The sequence below is a fragment of the Ammodytes marinus genome, assembly GCF_949987685.1.
Source record: "Ammodytes marinus genome assembly, chromosome: 5".
NCBI lineage: Eukaryota > Metazoa > Chordata > Actinopteri > Uranoscopiformes > Ammodytidae > Ammodytes > Ammodytes marinus.
In genome coordinates, this window is record NC_137234.1 from 19,006,274 (window position 1) to 19,032,377 (window position 26,104).

The following is a 26,104-nucleotide window of genomic DNA, read 5'->3' on the forward strand; positions in this document are numbered from 1 at the left end:
GTGGGAATGTGTTTGTGGTTTAGTGCCCGCCTACTGTAGCTACCTGGGGCTTTGTGGGACTCAAGATGAACTGAACTCCCCCTCTGTCGCTGACAATGTTTAGTTCAGGAGTCTGCCAAACTCATGTTATAGGCTACCAAAGGTTAGAATGATACTGTGGACGTTGGCACAGCCTGCTGCAATGCCACATTGTTCTTAACATGTTCCACCTCTGCGGATCAGAGTCCAGAATTAGCACCAGAACAAGTACATGAACATGGTACAGAGTTCAGGTTTGGTGTCAAACTCAAAGACCAACAGCTCCTATCCAAATATGTATCTCAATTTACAAAATCCCCATTTCTACCATCTCTTACACCAAACTTAAACAAGATAGCCACATGCTTAGTTTGATCTTGTTAATGAAGGACTTGAGGGGTGAAGAATATGTTTGAAGCAGCAGAGTGGGCAGATTGGTGGCAGAGTAAAGATCAAGGGGGTGATCTCCTCCCCCGTGCCTTGTTTCTATTCTACTGTGTGAGTGGGCGCACACTGGACCATTGTGTGGTCCAACTGTAGGCCTATATGTGTGGCTGACGGAAGGAGCAGCAGCAGCAGCCCAAATTAGGCCAGGATGAGAGTGTGCGAGTGTTTATTTTCCAGGGAGTAAGCACTCCATCAAAGGAGGTTCCTCTCTGTGTGTGGCTGCTGGGTTTGTAACAGTTTCCCTGCTCTGGATCCCTCTGTGTCTGTCTCCATGTGTTTACTTCTCCTGGCACTGGACGAGCGAGGGGTGTAAACTGCTCCATACAGTATCCCACAGGCTGCTGCCAACACCAGCGAACAATGCCAAGGCAAACGTTCAAACAACACTGAGTCAGAAGTACAGACTAAATGAAAGTTTTCTAGTGTTTGTCAAAATGTTTCTGTTAGGCTTTATCCAGTGAAACACATCTCTTTGCTGAACAGTTTAAGATTTAGTGACATATAATAGTTCAGAACGGTGATTCTTAGCACCAATCAACATTTTTGATCCAGATTAATTAAACAAGATAAAAACGTGGTAGTGATGCAAGGTGGATTTTCATATCAATGTTCCATGGGCTCAATGTTTCCATGACTCAATGGGATAATATGTTTGGGGAATAATAGAGTTGTCCCCTTTTGTACAACTTAACTAAATCGATTGTTGTACAGATTAATCAATCGGGTAAAGTTAGCCCATGATATATCATGAATATCAAGTCTGTGTTGTTTACTTTACAAAGGCTATATTGTATCCACAACACCGTATTCCAATTTCCTTTCCACTGGAAGATCCCATTAATTCAACTTCCCATTTGGTGCCATATAGATCTGGAAACCTTGAGGCCTGGAAACATTGGGGTGACCCCGATTTCTGTTCACTTTGGACATATCTAGGCTAGCTGTTTCCCTCAGTTTCCATCCTTTGTGCGAGACCGTTTCCATCCTTTGTACTTCAAATGTAGCATTCAGAGTGGTATCAATATTTTCATCCAACTCTCACATAACATTGTTACTCTTGTGATTCCCCAAACTATTCCTATAAATTTAAAGTTAAACTTAACACATATTTTTAATATGAGATTACAACGTCTTATAATAACCTTTCAGAAAGCACTTCCAATAGCTGTAATGTTGTTGTTTTCAGATTTTATTCCAGCACCTTTCAACATTCCAAAATATATTTTGGTATTTATTATCTCAGTGCTCCATGGCCTCCCCACCCTGTCCTCCTCTGTAGTCTGTGTATGTTCTCCACAGGTAGGTGGGTGAAAGGCCAGCTGCACCGAGGAGTGTCCTGCTTGTTTTGGCCAGATGGCAACTGCAGTCAGGTCGGATGTTTGCTCTGTGGGCTGCTCCACGGTTTCAGGCCGCTCAGGCCCATCCCATACAGGGCAAGAGGGAGGCAGAGGCAGAAAACTTGTCTGGACTTGCCTTCCAGAAAGCACAGGGGGCGGATGGGAGGGAGGAGGGAGTCTGACAGTCTGCTGCACCCTGAGGCAGTGTGTGTGTGTGTCAACTCTTTATCTTTGCTGCACGAGATCAAATGCTTTCAGGTTAACGACACTGAGTAAAATAGTGAATCACTGCTGACAGTTGGATTGTGACAAAGGTACCGTAGGTGAACTCCAAGCACCTCTTTGTCTGGCTTTGACATTAGTGGAAAGTAAAGTAACAGAAGCACAGAAGAACACCCAGTGTCCAACCTTATTGCTAGTTTTGAAACTTTCGACCATACCACAAGATAATAATGGTGAGGTAGATCACATTACAGGCCACTGCTGTTTGACATGTCCTTTTGCTGTGCGCTACTTGATACTTGTATTTCAAAGTATTGTAGCCTACTTTCTACTCATATTTGACAGATTTGGTTACTACTTTGCTGAATAATGTTTAACATACCAAATGATCAGGTTATACAGTAGCTTGCACTATTATGGATCCAGCAATTCAACAGTAGGCAATATAGACTAATAAATACAAGACTAGGCCTACTTCTTTGTCTAAGGCATTTACTAATGGCTCTATATACTACAGTACTTTATCTGTCTATTCTCACCTTAGGTAGTGTGATCTGCCTTGCTATGGCACGCCTGTAATCATGTTCATCAGAACTGAAGCAATAACATAACAATAACCCTCTGCAATTCAGTCACTGAAATATATAGAATAAGGCTTATGATTAAAAACTGTTCAGTAATACAATAACTTGGACTGCAGTTCTTTGAATCTTTATCTGTATTTGATTGCAGAGTGCAGACCCTGATATGGGTCCGTTAAACGTTATATTTACCTAGCCTAATCATCTCAGAGATAACAAAACCAAACTCTAACTTTTTCTTTAGATCTGCACCGACTCATTGAGCTTATCTTTGATGATTCAAAAGATGAATCATTCAATTGCACTATAAAAGGAAAAACTCTTTTGGGACGAGTATTTACTTGTTGGGTATAGCTGTAGCAACGCCTTGCCTGTCTGTTACCGTGCCAACCACCCACAGCAAGTGATGTAATTGGGATGCAAAAAAAGATGCAGGGTGGTCTTCGAATGCAGACAGGTAGACGTGACCTGCTAAACACCGCCAGAAAAAGATTTAAGGAAAGAGCTTCTTCTAGTTATTTTACCTCCCAGAATGCAACATTTACATCCACATCTGAGGGTGTGAAAAATGTGTGAGTGTCATAATGAACTGGAAACCAATACCAACAACAACGAGCAATTACACAACCTGTACATACAATTACCATCAGCGGAACAGTGTCAAGCTTTGATTAGTTGCCATGGCGGCTGGCACTGCACACCTGTGTGGATTCCATGGGAAGCTCCCGCTCTTGTTGAGTCTTGTCCCGTAGACTTATCCCGTCCCACAGTTTAACGAGGCAAACATACTCACTCACAGGGGATTTATTACTACATGCCCGTCGCCGCCTCACTTCAGCTTACATTCTCCTTAAAAAAAAAAAAAAAAAGCGTCATGTCCTGACTGTTCAAGCACGAAGAGATGGTGTATATTACTAGAGGGGAATCAATCATTTTAATCATAAAACTTCTGTCTCACTACAGGAGTGACCTTTGACCTATGCAGCATGTGTGCAATTCTGCCTCCGCATGAGGATGTGTATTGTATCCAAATATAGTCGTGGCATTTATGTATGGAGTATAGTGCCAAGATCATGTTTGTGTGTGATCCTGTCCCTCTGTTTGTGTTGTTTACACGTGTTAAAGGCTCCTGCTGACTGATCCTTGCTTCCTGCTTCCTGTCTGTGTCTCATTGTTTTTGTCCGTCCAGCATCGGCCTGTTAGGTCAGGGAGGTGTGATTATTCTGCTTACCCGCAGAAGTTATTCTTTCACACCACTTCGTTCTCTTCTCTTCTCATTCACACCCGTCAGTCAAGCAGTTGCTGGTGATCTAATAAACAGGAGAGTGAAAGCCGTGGCATGAGGTCACAGCTGGTGTGTGTGTGTGTGTGTGTGTGTTTGAAATCCTATACAGTTGTCATACTTGCTACCAGGATCATCGTCGGCATTAACACAGGGAGGTGAGGGAGAAAAGGGAGTATGCCGCCAGCAGTTTTTTTGATGTTTTTTTTTAAACAAATACACTTTGACACTGGCTCTGGATCGAATTTGCACATCGAAGTTACGTTACAATGTCCAAATATACCTACATCTTCTAACTAAAATTTCTAAGGGAGCTTAGAAAAAATCTGTCTTCAGCCATTTAGAAGTGCATGCACACACACACACACACACACACACACACACACACACACACACACACACACACACTCACTCACTCACACCACAGTCTCACAGCTCAATATGGAAAGATAATAAATTGCATTGCACTTACACAGTAGTACAGACAAGAACACACACTGTATAGGCACCCTTCAGATAATCTACAGTGGAAGCCTTTGTTTTGCAGGAGCCACATCCTCTGCAGCGAGATCCTGACCCTAGTTGGAGAGACAACAAGTGTGTGCATGTATTGTGTGTGTGTGTACTGTATGTGGCCTGCCCACTCAGCTCTTCCATCCATAGGCCCAGATTCCAGTGGACCTCCCTGCTCGGGTGTCAGGCCTGGACAGCAGGCTTTGAAGCAGGCTCCAGTGACTCATTACCCAGAAATCCACCCACCCTTCATGTCCTCTACAGCCCCCAAACATCTCCATCCTCGCCCTGCCCCTTGCCCCTTGTCCTATGCTCTGGCACAGATAGCCGACACACAGCAGAACAGGGATTGTGTGGACCGGGCCGCTGTGAAAGACTCCTCTGTGTGTGTTGACATGCGTACATGCACAGCCTCTGCACTGGCTCGTCGAATACTTCTCCCCTTTGGATAGCATGTGGAATGTTTTTTTTTATCAGACAAGATCTCCGTTTTCATTTATAACGTTCCAACCTTTCATGAATAAACCTGACAATTCCCATAATCTCTGGCTCTTCTGCTGCATTCATTTCTTCACTTATTTTCCTTGGGGGTTGTGTAAACCTACACCACTAACTCCTGTTCCCACAGCTCACACAGGGTCATACCCCCACCTTTAATGGGCGGGAACACACATCTGCGCACCTCGTGGGGGGACAAACCCAGACATCTGCGCCCCTGTTTTTGCAATTGATCCAGGAGATGTGTATGTTTTTAACATACTGCTGGGCGCCTGTGTGCAGTGTGTTCATTAAAGGTGACATCCGTGGGAGATGACATCATTAACTCTTCCTGTCTGGAGCACAGAGTGCTAAATTACATTTTCAAATGATCACTGATAGACAAACCATTAAAACAATTTGTCCCTGCATTCATGGGAAAATGTTCCAATATATTTAAATGCGTTGGATTTGGATATTTGTATGAAATGTACTATGAAGCTATGGGCTCTCAGCCTGTGCAATTTTAAGACCTACTCTATGGAAATTGTGTAACAGGGTGGAGAATATAAAAGGAGTCAGTGCTGGTGCAGAGAGGTGCATTGCCTGGGAGCAGTGTAGCTATGACACATTTTGTGACTAACAGCACTTTCAAAGCTCTTTTGCAAATGGTCTTTGACCGCATGTTCTGTTCCTGAGTCAAAATGAAAGACAGTTTTAAAGTTGGGATTGAAAAAAAATACTCTACTACTCTTTTGCTAAATTAAAACCTTTCCATGAACAATGATAAAATCAGAACAAATTCTTCTTTTGTCACAGCTGTGTAAGGGTGGAAAGGGATTTTTATGGATAAGGTCCCAGATTTCTATAGACATTACAGATCCATGCTGATGCAGTTGGTAAATGCCTGTTTACATTGTTGAAGTGTGCATGCGCTGCATTTTAAGGATTACCTAATTTGATTAATGCTGACCTCCAATACAACCGTAGCCTATTTGGCAAAACGTTGCCACTGTGCTCAGTTCCAGGGCAGCATGTGGACAGAGGGGACCATTGTGAGGTTTACTGCTCTTTGGGAAAGACCCTTGAGCCATGACAAACAGGATTTCCTCTTATTACAGGCGTTTAGTCTTCCCATTGCGTTCTCCTATAGGGGGTTTACGAAGCAGTTATTTCACGCTCTTGAACGTCACATAAATTCATCTTGAGGCAGCAGCAGATTTGATGGTGTATATAGTATTCTATGCTATGACATGTCACAATGTCTGCTGCAAAACAGGCCTATGTCTCCTCATCATCTGATATTTGTATTAGGGTATTCATATTATGATATCTATTTATACTATGTATTGATATTCATATCATCAAGTGGTTTCCAACTGGATTTTGCATTTAAGTTAACCCATAAGGACCCATGGTGACACCCACGTAACACACACTTTGAATGTCCTACAATCTTCCATATACAGCTTTTTTGTTGACTTTTACTCATTAAGTCCCTAAGTGACATATACTCAACGTCCTGGTGTGGTGGTAATGTGACAGTCATGTGACTATGTCAGGAAGTGACTTCCCAAAAATTGCATTGTGACATGTGCACACAAGTGAAGGACCCAGCTCATTTTAAAAATAATTTTTTTTGTTACTAAAGGTGAGTTTAAACCCATTTAACAATTATAATGCGTTAATAAGGTGTCATTTATTACATTTAACTTAGTCTGACCATATTTCATGAATAAATTAATGTAGAACAAGTTAGGTAAATATCGCTGTGACGTATACGTCACATCGGGTTTTAGCCTTAAAATATTCTTGGAAATTCTGATGTGACATATTTGTCACAATAACAAGAATGGTAATAAGCCGCTCAATTAGTTACGCTGTTTCAATTATTTTGAATTAATATATGTTCTTTTGTGCAATTCAAAGTACATTTGAACATATATAATAAAAAAATAATTATAAATTATTATGTTATTGATCAAATATATTACAAAACAATTTTTGCATATCTGTAAATAAAACAAACACAATTCACTGTCCTATGCTGGTCCCATTTGAATGTAGTAGGCTAATTGTTTTATTTTTTCTTATGTATGACTGAGAATAAGCACTACACTGTTGAGAATGCACTTGAGATCATCATGGGAGATGAAAGTGAATTTGAAGGCTGTGACGACGATTGCTCGGATGAAGACCCAGAGGACCCTGATTACACTCCCAACAAAAAAGAAATGGAGACGGATGGGTTGGCGATTCAGACTCTAGTGAATTAAGTGATGCAGATAGATGAAGTGCCACAACCAAACACAACAATTTTCTTGGAGAAAAGCAGGCCTCTCCTGGTAGGCCTAGAGGGCGGGTCCCCTCAAGAAAGTATGTAGTGGGCTCAGGAACTGGACAGTGTTCGTGTGGTTGCTTGAGCGCCTTCAGGAGCTGGTAGCTAGCTTGCTGGGGCTGGTAGCTAGCATGCTGGGGCTGGTAGCTAGCATGCTGGTTGCTGGAGGCCGGGGACTGGAGCTTGCTGCAGGAAGCCGGTGGCTGGAGCTTGCTGCTGGAAGCCGGCGGCTGGAGCTTGCTGCTGGAGGCCGAGGTCGACTCGGAAGCTGGAGAGCATTGTGGTAATGGAAGGCAATCCAAACTCACCAGAGGCAGAGGCTTGAAGCTTGGGACCGGGGGCAAAGGCTTGTAGCTGGGGACCGGGGGCAGAGGCTTGAAGCTGGGGACCGGGGGCAGAGGCTTGAAGCTGGGGACCGGGGGCAGAGGCTTGGGCTTGTGCTGGCAGCTGGGAGACCAAAACTCAGGAGGGTATAAAAAGCTCTTTGCCCACTCTGGTAGGGACTCCCCAAGCCAAGGCTGTAGCTCCACAGCTCGGTGTGCCAGCGTCAAGGCTGCCTCTCGGTGGTCGAGTGTGGGGCCTTTCTCCCAGGCTTTCTTGAGGCAAGAAATGGTAAATGTTACCTCCTCAAGCTCGACCTCAAAATATCTGTCTGCTGGGTCCATACTTGGTCTGAGTATTCTGTTACGGTGAGTGGCAGACAGGCAGGCAAGGAGGACTCAGATGCAGACAGTTTCACTAGAAGACTATTTATTCCTTCCAAAAACTCCAAGAGGCGCAAAAAGGCTAGGCACATGGAACACAGGGACAGACTCACCAACAGGTACAATACTCAGACAGGGAACAAAGACCCTGTTTCCACCTGGCATTAATATGTGGTTCTGAGGAATCCGATCGTTATATGTAAATGTAATATGCTTGTTCACACCTGGCCTTAACAATGCGTCTTCTATGCGCGTTTGCGATCCGGATTCGAATTCCCCGCGCTGTATGGAAATCAGCTCGTACATCATTTCCGCTTATACTGTTGTTTTTAACCGGCGGGGGCGGGGCCTAATGTGTATGAGATGCGCATACGCGTTTCCACTGTTAATGGGTATGTGGATAAGTGGTCTCAAACCACCTCCGAATGTGGATAATTTCAATGCGCATTCAATGCGCATTGAGCGTGTTTCCACCTGTAGTTAGCGCGATCGGATCCTAAAAACCACATATTAATGCCAGGTGGAAACAGGGTCAAAGACACACAGGGATATACACACACAAGACAGGGCAGACAACGAGACACAGGTGCAACACATTAGGGGAGGGAGCAGCAATCAAACAAGAGGGAAACTTGACAGGACATGGGGAGGAACAAGACAGACATACCAAAATAAAACAGGAAACACAGGGAACCACCAAAACAAGACAGGACAAAGACAGACCATGACAACAGTAGCTTGTTGAGAGGTGCTCCAATGAGGCAATGTTATGTGATTCTATTCAGTTTGCGCAGTGGCGAAGTGGGTAGGGAGTTCGCCTCTGGTGTGCAGGGTCGGACGGAGGTTCGATCCCCCGTCTCCCCGCCACATGTCGAAGTGTCTCTGGGCAAGACATTGAACCCCGAAATGCTCCCGATAGTTAGCTTAGTAGTAGTTAGCGTAGTTACCCTGCGTGGTAGCTGCTGCTATCGGTGTATGAATGTGTGTGTGACTGGGTGAATGTGTACAAAACAATGTAAAGCGCTTTGAGTCTGTGAAAAATGGAGATAAAGCGCTATATAAGTCCATTTACCATACCATAAAACAAATCTTCAAAATAATTTGTTGTTAAACAGAACTGTTAAAGTCACAATATTGATATATGTTGTGGAAATGCAAATAAAAATGCAAATGTGGGTTACTAAGCAGAAAAAACTGTCATGTTGATTCATTCTCAATTAAGGAATACATTTACCATAAACGCCCAATGTGACATATGTGTCACATCACAGATCTTTGACATTAAGGGGTAGTATTTGAAAAAAAACTTCAGAAATGTGTTCTTTGTGGTCCACTTGGTCTGTGTTATATCTGCCATATTTTTCCTTTAAGGAGAAATGGGTCTGGGTTCTTATGGGTTAAAATTAAAAATGTATTAGCATCAATGTGCTTAATATTAATCAACATTAATTGATACTCAGCAGCTACATTTTGCATATGTGCTACTAAGGGTGTATTCACACATGGAAAGTCCGTTAGTTCACTTGCTTTGGTCCAGACCAAATAGAATTTGGATTTTTTTGTTTGGTGTGGTCCACTTTCATATTGCCCCTTTTGCAAGTGAACCAGCATTACGAAGCAAAACCACACGTGATCTAAGGTCATTCATTCATTGGACAGACATTCTGGGGTGGAGAGAAGCAGGAAGAACGAAGTAAAAACTGCGAATTTATCATTGATATAATATGGAGTTAAAAATAATAAAAATGCCTACATCTAGCCTATAAATAAAGAAGAAAAAAATCTAATTATTGTTGTTTCATATGTTTATAATATGTAGCCCTATGACAATGCCACGTTATGTGGCTTCTAGCCTACGATGTGAAACATAATCTTTACTGTATTTTTGCTGCTGGACGCGCGACTCGCGTGAAGAATAGGCTCAAACTGAAACACAGCTGATTAAGCTGTGTATCAGCTGGGTGTCAGTTCGGCGCAGTTCAGCACCAAACTAGTCTCGCAAAGCCAGACCAAACTACAGCAAGTAGTATGGTCTGGAAGCACTCCGTTTAGAGCCGTCTATTCGGGGGGAAACTGGGCTGGCCTGTTTTTATTTATTTAAACCAATCACAATCATCTACGGCGGGGCTAACCCCGGGAAGCAGCCAATGGAGGCGTAGCGTTGTTTGCCGACGCCAGCGCTTAATAGACGCTGGCGCAAGTGGTCAAGCCAGACTAGCACCAAACTGACACGGGGACAGTATTGACGGTCCCGTTGGGAAGAACAATAAAAACACACACTTCATGCAAAGCGCAGCGTGAACCTGTTGGCACTGTAGGCTACGGGAGACGCTCCTCTCCATCTGATCGCTGATCCGCACGCATCATTATCAAATGTAATATTTTCGCTCGGGGCTCCCGGTCAAACCACAACTAATCTTCCTAACAATGGCGACAACAACACTTTCCTATAATGTGAAGCTGATGGCGATTTATTAAAAAAGAAAAGAAAGAAAAGGCGCAGTGCTTCCTGCAATTGGGTCGGATCGAGTCCGGCCAAATTCACACCACAAACGAACTGCAGCAGAGTGCGTTTTGAAGCGCATCGAGACTACCTCTTCAGCTGGGTCTCGGAGCGTTTGTTTGGTCCGCCCCCGAGTGCGATTGCTGTATTCACACCTGTCTGAAAGATGCGCACCGAAGGTGGAAGTGCACCTGAGTTCGTTTCAACCGAACTAAACACAGCATGTGTGAATACACCCTAAGATAGCAATCATAACCACATCCCATAACATTAACATTGTCTAACAGCCAGACATGTCTGTAATTGTTAAAAGTCTTAGTTTAATGTGAAAGAGGCTTAGGCTTTATTATAGCTTTTGTTAATGTGTAATATTATCAAACGTGATGGATGCGGTGGCCAGAGCAGAGCTTTCCTTAGATAAGAAGAAACAGAATTCTGTATTTCTTGTTTCCTTTGTTTTCAAGGTTTTCCGCCCTTCATCCATCAACCCACATGCGCACCTAGCTCCTGGGAGGCTGCTGTGAGATTACCTCAGTGAAAGTATGCAGACTCCATGACCCGGCGTTCAAACACCTGCCGCTGTGTCTGTGAACATAACACCTCTTTTGTGTTCTGCTATGACTGACGGAAGCATTTGTTGTTTGGTTATTACAACCCTGCTTAAGTGATCAGGGAGATGGAGCCAAGCAGCAAAACAATACATTGGACCTGGGACTACAGGAATGCATTGCGTGGGAACCTGTACTCTTATAAAGGGGCTTTTTCAGCTTCCGTGGTCTGCTCCTTGTGGTCCCATCACACTGAGAAAGGCGTTTCCACGCCAAGAGCTTTAATTTCCCTGCTGTACAACACTAAATATCAAGTAAAATATCTGTTCCTTATGTTTCCCAGAAAACTCCCTTATCAAAGCAGCATCTTTTTATCATGTTTTTACCAAGAACTATGATACAAAAATACTGTGTAATTATGAAATGTTTATACAATCGTCTGGCTGAAGAGATGAAATATAGATTGATACTTAAGTACTTGACATTGACCACAAGGACATTTCACATTTCTTAATTTTAAGACTCAACATTAACTTATTATTATTTCTTCAACAACTTATCGAAAAAATCTCACACTAGATATCTGATAAGATATGGATAAATTGCTGATATGCTTCTGATGAGCAGGTCACACCCTGCGTTCCAATACCCTTTCAACATGCCCTCGTTCACTTTCCCTAGGCACTTGCCCTCGGGGGAATCCCCGCCGCCATCTTAAGTGTCGTTCCAATTGTCTGGAAACTGAAGTGAACTTCGTGATATAGACCCTCGGAGGGCTGAGTGATCAAGTGAACATCCATGGTCACTCCGAGGTGGATATCACCCACAGTGCATTGCAGTTCGTCTTCTTCTTCTTCTCCTTTTATTTTCCGGTAGACTGTATTCTTTTAGGGACATCGCGGCCACCCGCAGGACATATATATATATATAAATATATTCCAAAACGCCTCAATTAGGCTATCCTATTTCCATACGAACAATCCAGTGAATGTATTGCAGTTTACACATTGCTGCTATAACACAGATGGCTGCCAATTAGAGGACTATTTAAAACAAATGTTTTTGGTTGAAACTAACATAAATAAGAAAATATGTCGGAGCAAACAATTTACATGTGTAAGTAACAATATCTTGATAATCTGAGTTACCGTGTCGAAATTCAATGTTTGTTATGATATGGAAATGGCTTTCTGCAACATAGGCTACCTTAGCAGAATGTTATAATTCTGTATATTTGCATTCAGAACTACCTATGTAACTGACGGTCCATTGCGACTACAAGGGCAAGTGGGCAAGTGGGTTCCATTTAAATCCCCCGCTCCTCCCCCGCCCAGTCTCCCTCCGCGCTCCAAGTTCCCTCCGTGCAACGTATGCTGTTACGTCATACCAAGGGCTGAGGGTAAATGAACGAGGGGAAGTGCAACTACTATTGGAATGCAGCTACAGTGTTTGGTCCTGAGTTTACTGTAGAAGCTGCTCTCATAAAGATTTTTTCTTTGTTCATAATGTGTGTTTGTTTCATTTCTTTGCATATGTCAAACCATTTCCCAAAAGTAAAGACAGAGGAGTTAAAGATAACTTGAAAATCACTTATCAGACTGTGTGTACAGGGTGTAGTAGGCTATCCTGTTACTGGTATGTTGTTTGCTTTGGTGTGGCAAGGGGGAATTACTGCATTCATTTTTTCCCTCTTAGCGAACTCTGCTTCAGTTTCTTGTAATATTCTCTGTGCTCATAATTTTCCCACCCATTTATCTTTCTCTCTCCTTCTCTCGCTTTTCCTCTCGTGTAATATCTTCAGAGAACTAATTTCCTCATGTGATAACAGTGCTATGGACCCAGGGTCATCATTACAGGTTATTACAGCCATTCACCTTCAGTTTAATGACAGGCAAAGATGATCGTGTTGCTGCCTTCTTTGCTGCACCACCAATCTGATGTAACTAAGTGTAACTCATGTAAATTGGCACCTTTAAAGAGGACCTATGATGCTTTTTGACTTTTATGACCTATAAACGTTGTTATGATGATTCATAGTCATGCTTAACCATACTAAATTATCAAATAATGACTTACATGCATTTCGACGTATTCCCTGCTGACCGTCTGGGGTGTCTGTGCCGAGTACTAAACACTATTCTAGCCAGTCGAGAAGTCACGTCTTCAAAGCGGTCTACCCTTTGTAACTTTGTGACGTCGCATGTAACTTTGTGAAGTCACCACGCGGATGTTTCCATGTATGGTAATGCTGTCACTTCCCTGTTCGCGTCTGCCTCGCGTCTGCCTCGCGCCGTTATAGGTCCATGCTCGCGCTTCCCGCCACTGAAAGTGTTCCGGAAGGAAGGTAACCAATCACAACGGAGTGGGGTTTGCAGGAGGGGGGGGAGGGTAGCGGAGATGGCCGATGCACAGGCGGAGGGAGCGGAGATTGCCGAAGCACACACACTCAAGTGTTGACAGGACGTGCTGGATCGCCAAAATAAGAGAAAGAGCTTCCCGAAAATCTACATAGTTTTTTGTGATGTGATTCGTGTCAGGTTGCTCTATAGCAGTGTAAAACAAGAAATTAAGACCAGAAAAGTAGTATAATAGGTCCTCTTTAAGGAAGCACATGGCTATCACAAATGACATGCCCCCCTGAGATTTCCCCCTGAAACTTACTTTTCTTTTCTCATTTCTTTGGCCACTATACTGTAATTATCACTGCATACTATTTTTTCTGTGTTTTTGTTGTTGTATAAAAAACACTTTAACAAACGTGGTATAGTGCCCCAGTTGTACTAAATTTTAATGAGCATAGAATCTGGAGAAAATGGAGAAATAATGCCTTTAGTCAAAAAATGTACTTTCCTCCAGACATTGAGATTAATATCTTCACACAAACAATGTCTGCAGTGAAAGCTTAAAACAGGATTATAATATAAAGTTCTGAATAATGACTTAAAGGGGCACTGTGTAACATTTTAAGTAATTTATTAGCTAAAATCAATATCCTCATTCATAAATATGTCCTCATTGGTGTAAAATCACCTCTGCCAATAATCTGAATTATCCTCCTGAGCGGAGAATTACAAATATTACAATGTTACATTTTGTCCATTGAGCGGGCAAGTCGTATGGAGGAATCCATGTTTTTGGAATGTCATCAGGTGCATTGTTGATAATTTAGAATTGTTCTTGTCCTTGAAGGCCACTGTAGCTTCTGTTATTATTCAAAAGGGGTGGGTTACCCTTTCTTTATATGTCCATGTGGGTGCGTTGCATTCTAGAACTTTCTAGAACTTTCTTGATGATGTCACATTACACAGTGTCCCTTTAAAGGTACAGTGTGTAATATGACATCATCAAGAAACTTCTAGAAAATTCTAGAAAGTTCTAGAATGCAACGCTCCCTGGGTAAAGCCAGTTTAGAGACTCCCTCGCGAATGCAGTCTCCAACTTGTCGCAAACAGTCGCAGCCCAGTGAGATAGGGGCTTTACCCCACCCCTTTTGAATAATAACAGAAGGCCTTCAAGGACAAGAACAATTCAAAATTGTTAACAATGCACCTGACGACATTCCAACTATGACGCTTCCAACATGGCGGCACCAAGGCCTTGGTCCAAGGTATGGAGAAATATGGACATATATGAGACCCTTTCTTTTTAAGATATATTTTTTTGGCATTTCTATGCTTTTTTTATTGATAGTGTAGAGACAGAGTTGAAATGGGGCAGAGAGGGGAGTGACATGCAGAGAACGACCGCGGGCTGGAATCGAACCCGGGTCCGCTGCTGGCCAAGGCCCATGGGGGGACGCCCTACCAACTGAGCTAAGGGCGCCCCCATGAGACCCTTTCTAAGGGAAAAAATAATAATTCTAAACACTTTTTCAGCTATTATGCACTAAATCAAACGTACTTATGGATATTAAAATTATTTTCTACAAAATCTGCCAGGAAATAAAACCCCAAATTCTACACACGGCCGGTTTAAGTGAGACGATCCAGGCTGGGAAATGTAATGTTATTGTAATCTGTTCTTGGTGATTTCTTCACACACCCACTCAGGCAGGTGTTGGTAACTAACTTATTATACTGACTTTATACAAATGGATCAGACATACAGATAGATTCCTCCCTCCGCTCCGACACCATGGAGGTGTATGGAATTGCAACTGTTTAGCTCACAGCAAAGAAAAATTACTTTTTACTTTCCCATACATTTCCTCTGGGTTATCCACAGAACACTGTTTTCATAGCGCATGTTCTTATCCATGGCCCCCGTAGCCTCTGACCTTTTCCCTATAGCGCCACCTGTAGATCAAAGTTTCCACCAAACTTTAAAATGTCTCAATGTCGACCATATGGATTGGTACAAAATTGGATTGGATTGGCACACATTCATGGTAATGTGTAACCTAACATTTGTGAGTTTGAGAGAAATCATTGAAATCCAGCCTTCAATTATTTTTAGTGCTGTTATCTCGAGGAAAAAAAGAGATAGTTTTCTCGCGATAACAATAAAAGAAACAAGCTTTGTTTTTCTCCTATATCAGATGGTAACAACATTAAAAACTAATTGCAGGAACAGCTGGGGCCTGTTTCAGGTAGCTGGTTTTGAGGCAACCCAGAGTTTGTTCGCTCTGAGTTAGTGGAAACTCTGGGTTTTCCGTTTCAAGAAGCAGGTTCAGCGCAACCGAGAGTCAGTTACTGCGGCAACATACGCCGTGGGTCTAACCTGCTCGGGAGGTGGTTAGACCTACCCTGAGTTTGTTTTCACTTTACGCTGCAGCTCCGACTGAAGAAAGAGTGTCACTGTCACACGCGTCCCTGTACAGTTTGAAGCAAAGTCACTCCATAGAAATCTCCATCGGGATGTTTTTATCATTTCCTGATGATTTTACGTTTGACCGATCATTTATCTGATCAGTAGCCTTGTTCTCAGCCCTCGGTCCGTTCATATAGGCGGCCACCTTACACATCGTGACATGCTCTACATTCAGATTAATAAACCTATTTGTATTGTATGCTTTTTAACGTCTGTGCCACTGAACAGATTTATGTCAGGTGGATTCATGTAACGCTGCGGCTGCACGCGATCGTTACTTGTGCGATCCTAAAGTCACAGACGAGCCTCGTTAAATAGCCTAATATGAATATAACAATGATATAATCATTTAAACTTGATCACAAATGGATCTGGTAATAAATCAATCAGGCTCTTCAATGGAAACTGTCACCTAATGTGTCTGATGTTAATGTCTTTCACTCCCCATTTAAAAGAAGCGACAGTCTGTTCTGTTTACTGCACAGTAGGCTATTAGGCTATAGCTTGCCAACATATTATACAGTGAATATAAAACACTGTCAGCAATGCTGTGCCGCGCCAGCTTTATTACTTTACAGCTGATATGAGTACCTTTTTAAAATAGACAATGGCTTCTCATACGGAAGCGAAATGATTATCTTGACAAAAAATGTTTGCTCTGTTTTTTTTCTGAATTGCAGAGGAGATTAGATCAGAGTTATGAGACAATATCCCGTTAATTCTTCTCCATAGGCTCCCATAAGCTCATTCGTTAATATTTCTAACTCAGTGGGAGGAGCAGAGATTTCTTTTTTTCTTTTTTGAGAAGTGGAGAAGTGGGAGGATCAAGCATTTGTTTCTTTTTCCATGGTGAATCATGTTATCAGCGATCCATTGACGATGGCTTTTACGCACATGCTCCACCCAGAGTGAACACGCTCAGAGTTGATAAACCCAACGCTGATCCACTGTTCTGAAACCGAAAACCCAGAGTTACTCATCAACCCTGCGCTCTGAGTTTACCAACTCAGAGCGCAGGATTAAACTCAGAGTATGTAAAACCAGCTACCTGAAACAGGCCCCTGGTCTGTGCTTCCCTACGTCTGCCCCTTCAGGATGAATTGTGATAACTTCCTTGATCATCTGAAAAAACAAACAAACATGGTCTAAGATGTTGAAATGTACCAACACCTGGGCAGTAAAATTTAAAAGTGTCCATGTGATTACTACTGGGGGTATGTGAGACCTATGATTAAACTTACACTCAAATGACTTCTCTTTCGAGCTATGTGTCGATCAATGCACAGGCCTCATAATTAATCATTTAAGCTGTCAAGCCATGGAACAACTGTCTTACACTGTCTCGCTTTATTGTTGAAAGGTTCTAGGAATTAAGAAAGTCCGAGTCACAGCTCAAATCCTCTAGTCGTTACTTAAGTTCAACTCTAAAGTTTGAAGTCTATTAGATGTGATAGTAATCTTTGCGTTGCCTTCTCTCTGGCCCTGTGCCGTCCGCCCCCTCAGCCCTGTAGACATTCCTGACAGCGTCTCCCCTCTCTGTCTGAGGCTTCTCTCCGGACAGCTGGGTTTTAAGCAACATGATCCCCCACTCAGCAGTGCAGCCCCTGCCGACCCTTTGTGTGTATATATACAAAGTTTGTGTGTGGGTGTGTGTGTGTGTGTGGTTGTGCATATGCACACACATGTCTTATATATGAGAGGTGCTACATTCATAAGATTCTCATTGAAAAACAGGCCTACAGAGAGAAAGGGAGAGAGAGAGACACTCCATCTATCTTTGGGATAATCTCCCCTTACTCTGACATATGTTGCGTTTCCTTGTTGTTGTGGACTTTTTTTCTTTATATTTACGGAGCAGCGGATGTGGTCTGGACGTAGAATGCTATTGGGTTGCATCAAAGCAAAGTCCCACCAACAGAAAAAGACTAGTAAACACCGTGCTGATGTTTCGGTCGTAATCCCAGTTCCAGGATTCATGACACGAGGTTTCAAAAAAAGGTTCAGTTCCAGTGTATGGGACACAATATTCCGGTGTTGTGCCCATAGTTACTGAGGTCAGTTGAGTTACATGGGTGTGACTCTGACAATCACAGACTGAGTGGGCACATACAGCTAAAGATGCGAATATGGGGAGTTCTTTTCCCTGTGACTCAGCAGACAGAAATTTGATGTCCAATAAAAAACAAACACCGTTGTCATGGCTACGGACCCTTAACAGAATGACGCCTTTGTGGATAACGTAGGGGAATTTGTCAAATGTATCCGCAAGACCAGATCTGGGAATCAGATGACCTTAATTTGGATGAAGGAATGATAAATGTGGGACAGCACTGAACCATAGAGAGCTGGATTGTGGTTGAGTAATTTTCCCCCTTTGGCAGCCCAATCTTAACTTTAACTCGTAAAAAGTTCTGTTTACTGTAGAGACCTTTGTATTACTTTATATTACATCAGTTATGGCTGGGGTGTGTGTGTGTATCTGTCACTGTCTCCGTATTTGCTAAGGCATGCGTTCAGGTATGCACTCACCTGAGCCATGCGTCACAAGGTAACATACCTTAAGAGGTCCTTTCCAGTATAACAAGCCTGTAAATAGCTATACTATGAGATAATTGCATTCCTATATGGTTTTCAAACAAAAACAGACAAAGGGAACAGGTAGAACGCCAGTAGCTTTTTTTAGACGACTGCAACGTTTGAAGCTCGTCAGAGACACTCATGACACAGATCTCGGAAGGTTGTTAGTAATCAAACTATCTCTAGAGGCCTTGCTTAATATCCTGCGGGTCGCTGGCTTGTTTGGGTTTCTGGAGCTTTCTATTTACACCAAACACTCGTGTTGTGTCCTGCTGGCGTCAGATTGGACTCTGACGGGAAGAGGAAATGACACAGCAGGTTGCAGTGAAACCAAAATACAAGTTCCCACATTATGATGTCTTTTACAGGAAGCAGATTGAACTCATTCTGCAGGTATGACGCATACCTGAGAGAGAGGCCGGGGAAGTGAAGTGGTCCTAACATGTCATCATGTCATGCTGGCAAACCAAGTGCTGTTAGAAAGTGCTTTTACTTTTTGAAATGCCTATATAGTTTTTTGGGGCAGGATTTGATGTAGAATAGACATTTCAACACAGCATGAATCAAACATTGTCTGTGTTGATAGTCTGAACCTGCCAGCTACAGAATTGAGAGCCTATCATATGTTACAATCCAGAGAAAGAGGATTCCAGCATGGTTAGATCTTAACCCTGTTATCCTCAAATATTACAAACACATTTCACCCTTTATGGGGTCAATCTGACCCTAGGGATATTTTGCCTCCAGAAAATTATTTACAGAAAACTGTTGACCAAGTTTTTGTGTTTATTTGTTGAATACATAAATAGTCCCTTATTACTGAAACCTATCAGTGAGTTGACCTGTTCTCTAGCGCCACCATCACCATACAAAATATTGCACTTGAGATGATCATTTTAGAGGGTAGGCATGTGTACTTGAGAAGACTTGGATGTGATCAACTGGCAAGCCTACATTGGCTTCCTCATTTTGGCGGGAATTCACCCCTCCCTCCCTCCCCCCATTATGTATTAACTCAAAAGTATCAATGTCATCATGGGGGCGCCCTTAGCTCAGTTGGTAGGGCGTCCCCCCCCCCCATGGGTTTCGGCCAGCAGTGGACCCGGGTTCGATTCCAGACCGCGGTCGTTCTCTGCATGTCACTCCCCTCTCTGCCCCATTTCAACTCTGTCTCTACACTATCAATAAAGCATAAAAATGCCAAAAAATATCTTTAAAAAATTAAAATCAACTCTGCACCAGCACACACACAAACAGACAAGTTTTACACAGCTAAAACAGCTTGGGGTCAAATTGACCCCAGAGGAACACCAATGCGTGTAAATGTGTTCAGCGCATTGAAAAGATTTCATCATGATAATGTCATGGTTAATCAGTTGTCCCCATCAAATTAGGTAAAGTCATGAAATATGAAGCCAAAAAAAAAATGCTAAACATTGAATGGGACCCCAAGGATAATAGGAGGGTTAACCTATTTCATCCTTCAGCTATACAGTAAATCGATCATGATTAATAAGGTAATCTTAGCTCAATGTTCAGGATATAAATCATTTTCAAAGTATGGAGTCAGCGGGTGTAATAAGTAAGGAATAATGTATAGCAAACTGGTCACTCTCAGTTACTAACTACATAAGTTAATTGAATGAAGCAAACCAAATTGAAAGTTTTGTTATTTTGATTTAGAAATGCTTTTATTGCTTACGGTACAACAAATTGTCCGCTTCATCGGGTGACTATGTTACTCTCTGGCCAAACCTACTCATGTTGTTTTGACTGGAAACTTTTCAGCCATGCCTACTCTAATTGCCCCCTGGGGATAAATAAAGTTTTCTTGAATTTTGAAATAGACTACATTAGATGCAGAGTCAAACAAATCACTCCCTTCTTTTTTCCCTTTTCTTTTTTTTGCATTAGTTATTGTAATATTTGTTATCTGATCTTGAGTTTATTTCAGAAGTTGTTTTTTGAAGTGGTAGTATGTAACCGTCTATCAGGGGATTTATATGGTAGGAGGTGATCCATCAGAACAATGTCCGTAGGCCCATAGCAACGGTGAATTATCCTTAACAGCGGGCATTATTATAGAGAAATAATGGATAGTAGAATGCTGAACACAGCATTTATCAGTGTTGTGTAATAACAGGCAATAACAGGACTTTCATAAGAGCAAACTACACCGAAACCTCTACATAAACATGATCACAGTGTTCTGGTGGGGGGGATATCCCCGCACCCAATAAGCATTAAATCCCTGTTACATTTTCTCTAACTACTCCTAGTTTCACCTAAGTCCTACATTTCTCATCCCTGGCAACAATCTGGTCTCCATACTTAACAAAGCTCTGATGGACTTCATCATGAATCATATTTTCCATTTCGAGGACAATTTAAAAAGATTTATATCCGCACATCAATGTCCTGAGATAATGCAGTGTTGTTTTATGTTAAGAGTTTGTGTGGGCGAGCTTAAGTCATCTCCACCTGGAGAAATGGAGGGAGACATGTTCCCTCATGGTCGCCTAACCTTCACCTCACACCACCCTGCTCAGCTGTTACTCCATACACACACACACACAGTGTCAGCTTTTCAGTGCTAGATCTGGTGTTTACAATAAACGCCTCTGAATCATTGACATTTTCTCCCGCTCAGTTTAAAAAACTGAAGTTTAATTGAAGTTGTGTATATACAGGGCCTGCACACACTTGTCTCACGCCCTCTCTCTTTTACTGCATTTATCTTTGACTCAACGCTGTAACAATGCATTCATTGTTGCCCCGTCCGCATAATGACGGCCTATGGAGCGATGACGCCAAGGCTTCAAGTATGGCCAGTATGAGTGTGTGCCAGTGCTACGTCACAGGATGTTTATACAGCATGAGATTAGAGATGAAGACGCAGTGTGTGTGTCCTTCTGGTTGGTGGTATGTGGTGGGTCCAGACGAGAGAGGAAGTGAAGCAAAGACAAAACCTTGGATATTGTCGCCAGATGTTCAGTGCATTGACGTCTGTTATCGGCCTCTAAAAAACACTGCTGAGAGTCACCAACAAATGCATTTCAAGAAGTACTTTTCTGCATCAAAATTGTTTAGGTGAATAAAATAGCCTGCGCCGGTGACATGATAAACCCCTGTGTGGGTCAAAGGTGTGTATGTGTGTGTGTGAGATTAAAGTGGTGCCAATTTGTGAAGCAGTATTTTTAGAGAGGAGGCCCGTCCGCTCCGGTAATACTCCTCAGATCAGCCTTTGATGCGCACATTGTAGTGTGATCCTACTTCAAAGCTGCACACAGGGACTGGATAGGAAGGGGTGGGGGGCTGGGGGGGGGGGGGGGGGGTACGTGACTCTACTCTACACTTCATTACTGCCACCGGCCCAGAGCTTCAGCTTTCTGTCACCTCTGACCTCTGGCCATTTGTGCTCGTGACACACAAGATCCAGGACCGGAGGTTTTTATTTTCACAGAGGGCTCGCAGCAGAAGAGACACTTGTTTTAATCAGAATCATCAGAAATACTTTGTTGTCATTGCATAGGAAAACGACAAAATTGTATTCCTGTACAGACTGTTTTTTTGTAAAGACAGTTGTTTTATTTCATATTTTATTGGAGACATTAAATAGAACTTTCTTGATGACAAGACGGGTACATATACATTTATTTTGACATGTACCTATAACAACACTCTTGTATTATGTCTACACAGTTTGATTTAGACTTCTCTGTCCTGTGGTTTTATGATGTTGTTTTTTTGTTTTGTTTTTAAGATAGGCCTACCATTCCCACAAACACTTGTATTGCATGGTGCTGTATTGTATGTTCACCTGTGAAGCAACGTTTAACTCTTGTGTTACATGAATAAAGCTTATCTATAATTATATATAGGCTATCTAAACTGACTATATTCTAAGGGGCATGAAATATTCTGGGTTTTGTCTTTGTCTATGTGAACTCACAACACTACATTGCAGTATGCAAGGTAGACACTTCACATACAAAACACCTGACTTATTGCATGTGCCTAACAAGAATCTGGCTATAACATCACTCTTGTACTATGCTACGTGACTTATTTAAAATAACTATCATCATTTCTCATCAGTTTATTATCTCTGTTTTATGGGCCTCACAAGGTTTTCTTGAATATGATGAAAGCCTTGCTCACCGGGTTTATAACAGTAATCAAATAGGTGTGTACTGGATTACATTTATGAAACCTGTTAAAGCAGACTTTATGACAACGATGACATCGAAGGGAACTTGGTTTTGTAAAGAACAGAGGCTACAAAGGAATGTCATCAGATCACCTTCAGAAAGTGACCTGAATATTATCGAAAACTAATTTCATCTTTTGTGTCAGAAAGATCATAGTCAGAAACACGACAGTAAAACGCTCATTAAAAGTCAAATGTAAATTCTTGAATGTAACCTTTATAGTAATTACACACAGCGGTGACCTATAAACCCACCACACCTACAGTAGGAAGTAGTTAAGGTGTGATCAAAGACACCACGAGGCGTTTAAGTGCTGACTTAAGCTGCCCCGCTTATCAGCCATGACTCAAGCCGGAAACTCTCCCATTGACAATAAAGAGTCACATTCCACCTGACAGCAGAGAGGAAAGGGGACTTTCCTGTCCTCCACTCCCTTTTTTACTGCAGTGCGATTGGCATTTACAGAGAAATGCTGCTGGTGAAAAGTGTCAGCAAGTGTCAAATATACTGTTACTGATTCTATAATGTTGTAATAAGACACTGACAAGAATTTGACACCAAGTGGAACAGGGTTTTTCTGGTTGACAAATGAAAAAATAAAAGCAGGAGAGCATAACGTTATGTAAAAAATGCACGAATATTTATTCAAATAAATACACACTCATCACACATTGAAATAGTAAATAATTTAAACAATACGAGCCGTTAGCTCTTAACATGTTGTGGAAACAAATAAATTAACATCATGGTTTTAGGAGCCATTACTCCTCCCAGGAGAGAAAAACTTGAAATAGTTTTGACAATTCAGGGGTTCAGTCCTGTGTGTTCGTGGAAATCTGAAAATCTCTTGTCAGTTGTCTCCTCTCCCTGAGAGCTTCGTCCTGAACAATCCTTCATCTCTGGACCGGACGACCTCGTCTTCCTTTTGGTCCGCGTATCATTTCTGTATGGTCCACATAGACACTGGAAGGAAATAAAAAAAAACATTTCATTAGTTATAAGATTCTCCAACTGAGTTCAGCTACAGGCAATGTTTATATTGTTACTTTACTAAAACATATACACATATATATATATATATATATATATATATATATATATATATATATATATATATATATATATATATATATATATATATATATATATATATATATATATATATATATATATATATATATATATATATATATATATATATATATATATATATATATATATATATATATACACACACACATATATATATATATGCATTCATTTTACATACATAAAAATATATATTTTTATATATTTCTATCCTGTCAGCCATGTCATGGTGTGTGTCCCTCACCATATTAGGAGTGGTTAACTGCCGGATTCCCCACAGCGGTTCAGGGCGCCCTCGCCATGCGCCTCTCCTGCTGTCCGGGCGACGCGCTCTCATTGTCCTGTCGCGTTTTAAAGTCCTGGATGGCTTTTCTGTTCTGGTAATCAATCAGGGCCATGGTGATCACTGCGTTCCAGCAGTTGTCCTCCCCGGAGCACCGGAAATCGATCTCCTTATTGTCTGTGGTGACGATGGTGAAATAGACGAACTTGCCGGTGCGCTCCACGCAGTCCACCTTCTTGATGGACTGCAGCTTGAGCTCCTTGCCCTTAGCGCGCTTCTGTGCGTCGGCGTACATGTTCAGGCTGTCCGTGGTCAGGACGCACGTCTTCCTCTTCCAGAACTGGAGCAAATTGTCGCTCCTCTTCTCCAGCTCTCCCTCCTTGAGGATCTGGCTGATCTCCTCCGTTGACATTTTCATTTTTTATGGCGGGCAGCAGGTTTGTAAAGTCCCCTCGTTTGTGCTGTTTCGTCCGAGGAGCCCGAAGAAGGAGCTTCTCTACGAAAGCTGTGGTAATCCAGAGTTAAGTTGTGAATGAACCAAGGTGGCAGAGGACTTTTTATAGTCAACTCTGGCCTGAGCCCTTCCCACTTGACGTCAGATGATTTGGGGAATGCATCAACAGTTGCCAGTGGAGTAATTCAAGGCTGTGTGGGCGGAAGCAGCGCTGAAGCAGCGGCGCAGGCGGGGGGAGAGGGCAAAAGGAAGTCCTAACGTGGACCTAATTACACAGCAAACATGTTAATTAGTAATCCACATCCGGCTGAGGAGATTAGTCCAAATATTTGCCCACTTCGCAGTAAATGATTTAGTCTAATAAGGTGGACTATACCAGATTTGGACTGAGTGAATTGAGCACATGCGTGGAAATCTGTCTGGCCATGTAAACCACTGAGATCAGCATTCATTTCAGAGGGGTTTTCTGAATTCCCTGATGAAGTTTATGATCCAGACTTTTTCCATAACAGCTTGGTAATTCATTCTCTTTATAACCCCTAGCTGTGCAAGTGGCCTATAGGTGCATTGCCAAACTTCTTTAAGGTAATCATTTTAAAAGGTAGGTCTAACACTTTAGACTAAACCTGTTTCAGCTCAGTGATTTTTTTTCCATACAAACTCTGCTATTTCTGTCTGTTGATGTCAAGCTGCCTAAAATGCACCCAAACAGCCCACAAGCAGTTTCCATTCAGTGAGCAGAGGATTCATCAGACTGTGTCAGCAGCTAAGAAAACAGAGTGGGTTACAAGGTTCATTGGCAGTTACAGTTAAAATAAAAAACAGAGAAAGAAACAGAGAGAGCAGTTTCCATGTGCTGTTAAATACGTCAAGCTAGTTCAACTTAAAAAATATATACCCCATGCTGTAAAAGAGTGAGTTAATTGAACAACACTTTATTACGTTATCTCACAAATCATGAGTAATGAATAAGGTTGAGGAGTCAACCAACTCACTCCTAAACGTAATTTACACCTGAATGGGACATTCAACTTCATCTTTGTTCGCCTAGTTTTATTAGTATAACGAAAAATGTGGCTTGTTACGAGAAGAAAACAAACCTGACTTACCCTCCCATTAACAAACAAGTATTTTCCATCATGTATGATTTCTTAAAACTGTAAAAAAAAAAGCCAAAAGAAAAAAATAAGCTAATTATTTAACTCTCAGTAGCACATGTATTCAACTCATAATCAACATTACATAAACTTACATATTTACTTTAAGTTAATGACAAGGGATTTGTTGAGTGTTTGAAGAATGAAATGAGAAAGGAAAATGAAAGGTCAGCTTCAATTTTATCACATCATCATTTTCATGCAACCTGAGATGACAGTGACCAAAAATGAAAGCGTATTGCACATTGAATGAGTCAGATGCCCCTTGATATCTGTGTGTAGGTGTGTCCATTCTGCTATCTGCCGCTCCCATGCTCACAGCTGACCACAGTGCCTCTCTGCCAGTCACCTGACCCACTCAGTCCTGATGGTATGACAGTCACACACTTTAGATGTGTATCACAGAGCTCCTGGAGTCTGTGTTCGGTTGGTGGGTGGATCGAGCCCAAAAGTATCCACACTTCTGATACAAAGATTCTTTATAGGAACCTGTGACAATAAGACTGATACCAAAAACAATGCTATTTACCAACCACTGGCCTGAGGTGGTTTAA

General features: G+C 42.0%; 1 protein-coding gene across 1 annotated transcript; it reads right to left on the minus strand.

Moving 5' to 3' along the window:
• Positions 1-23,185: 23,185 nt before the first annotated feature.
• Positions 23,186-24,453, minus strand: phlda2 (pleckstrin homology-like domain, family A, member 2). Its single transcript, XM_080028157.1, has 2 exons — positions 23,901-24,453; positions 23,186-23,530 (listed from the first exon to the last, which is right to left on the minus strand). The coding sequence occupies exon 1, from the start codon at positions 24,355-24,357 to the stop codon at positions 23,941-23,943; it is 417 nt and encodes a 138-aa protein (XP_079884283.1). The 5' UTR covers positions 24,358-24,453; the 3' UTR covers positions 23,186-23,530; positions 23,901-23,940.
• Positions 24,454-26,104: the final 1,651 nt, after the last annotated feature.

Bases quoted from the DNA above. Each gene is read 5' to 3' on its own strand.
- phlda2 (XM_080028157.1), bottom strand. From the start codon at position 24,357: ATGAAAATGTCAACGGAGGAGATCAGCCAGATCCTCAAGGAGGGAGAG.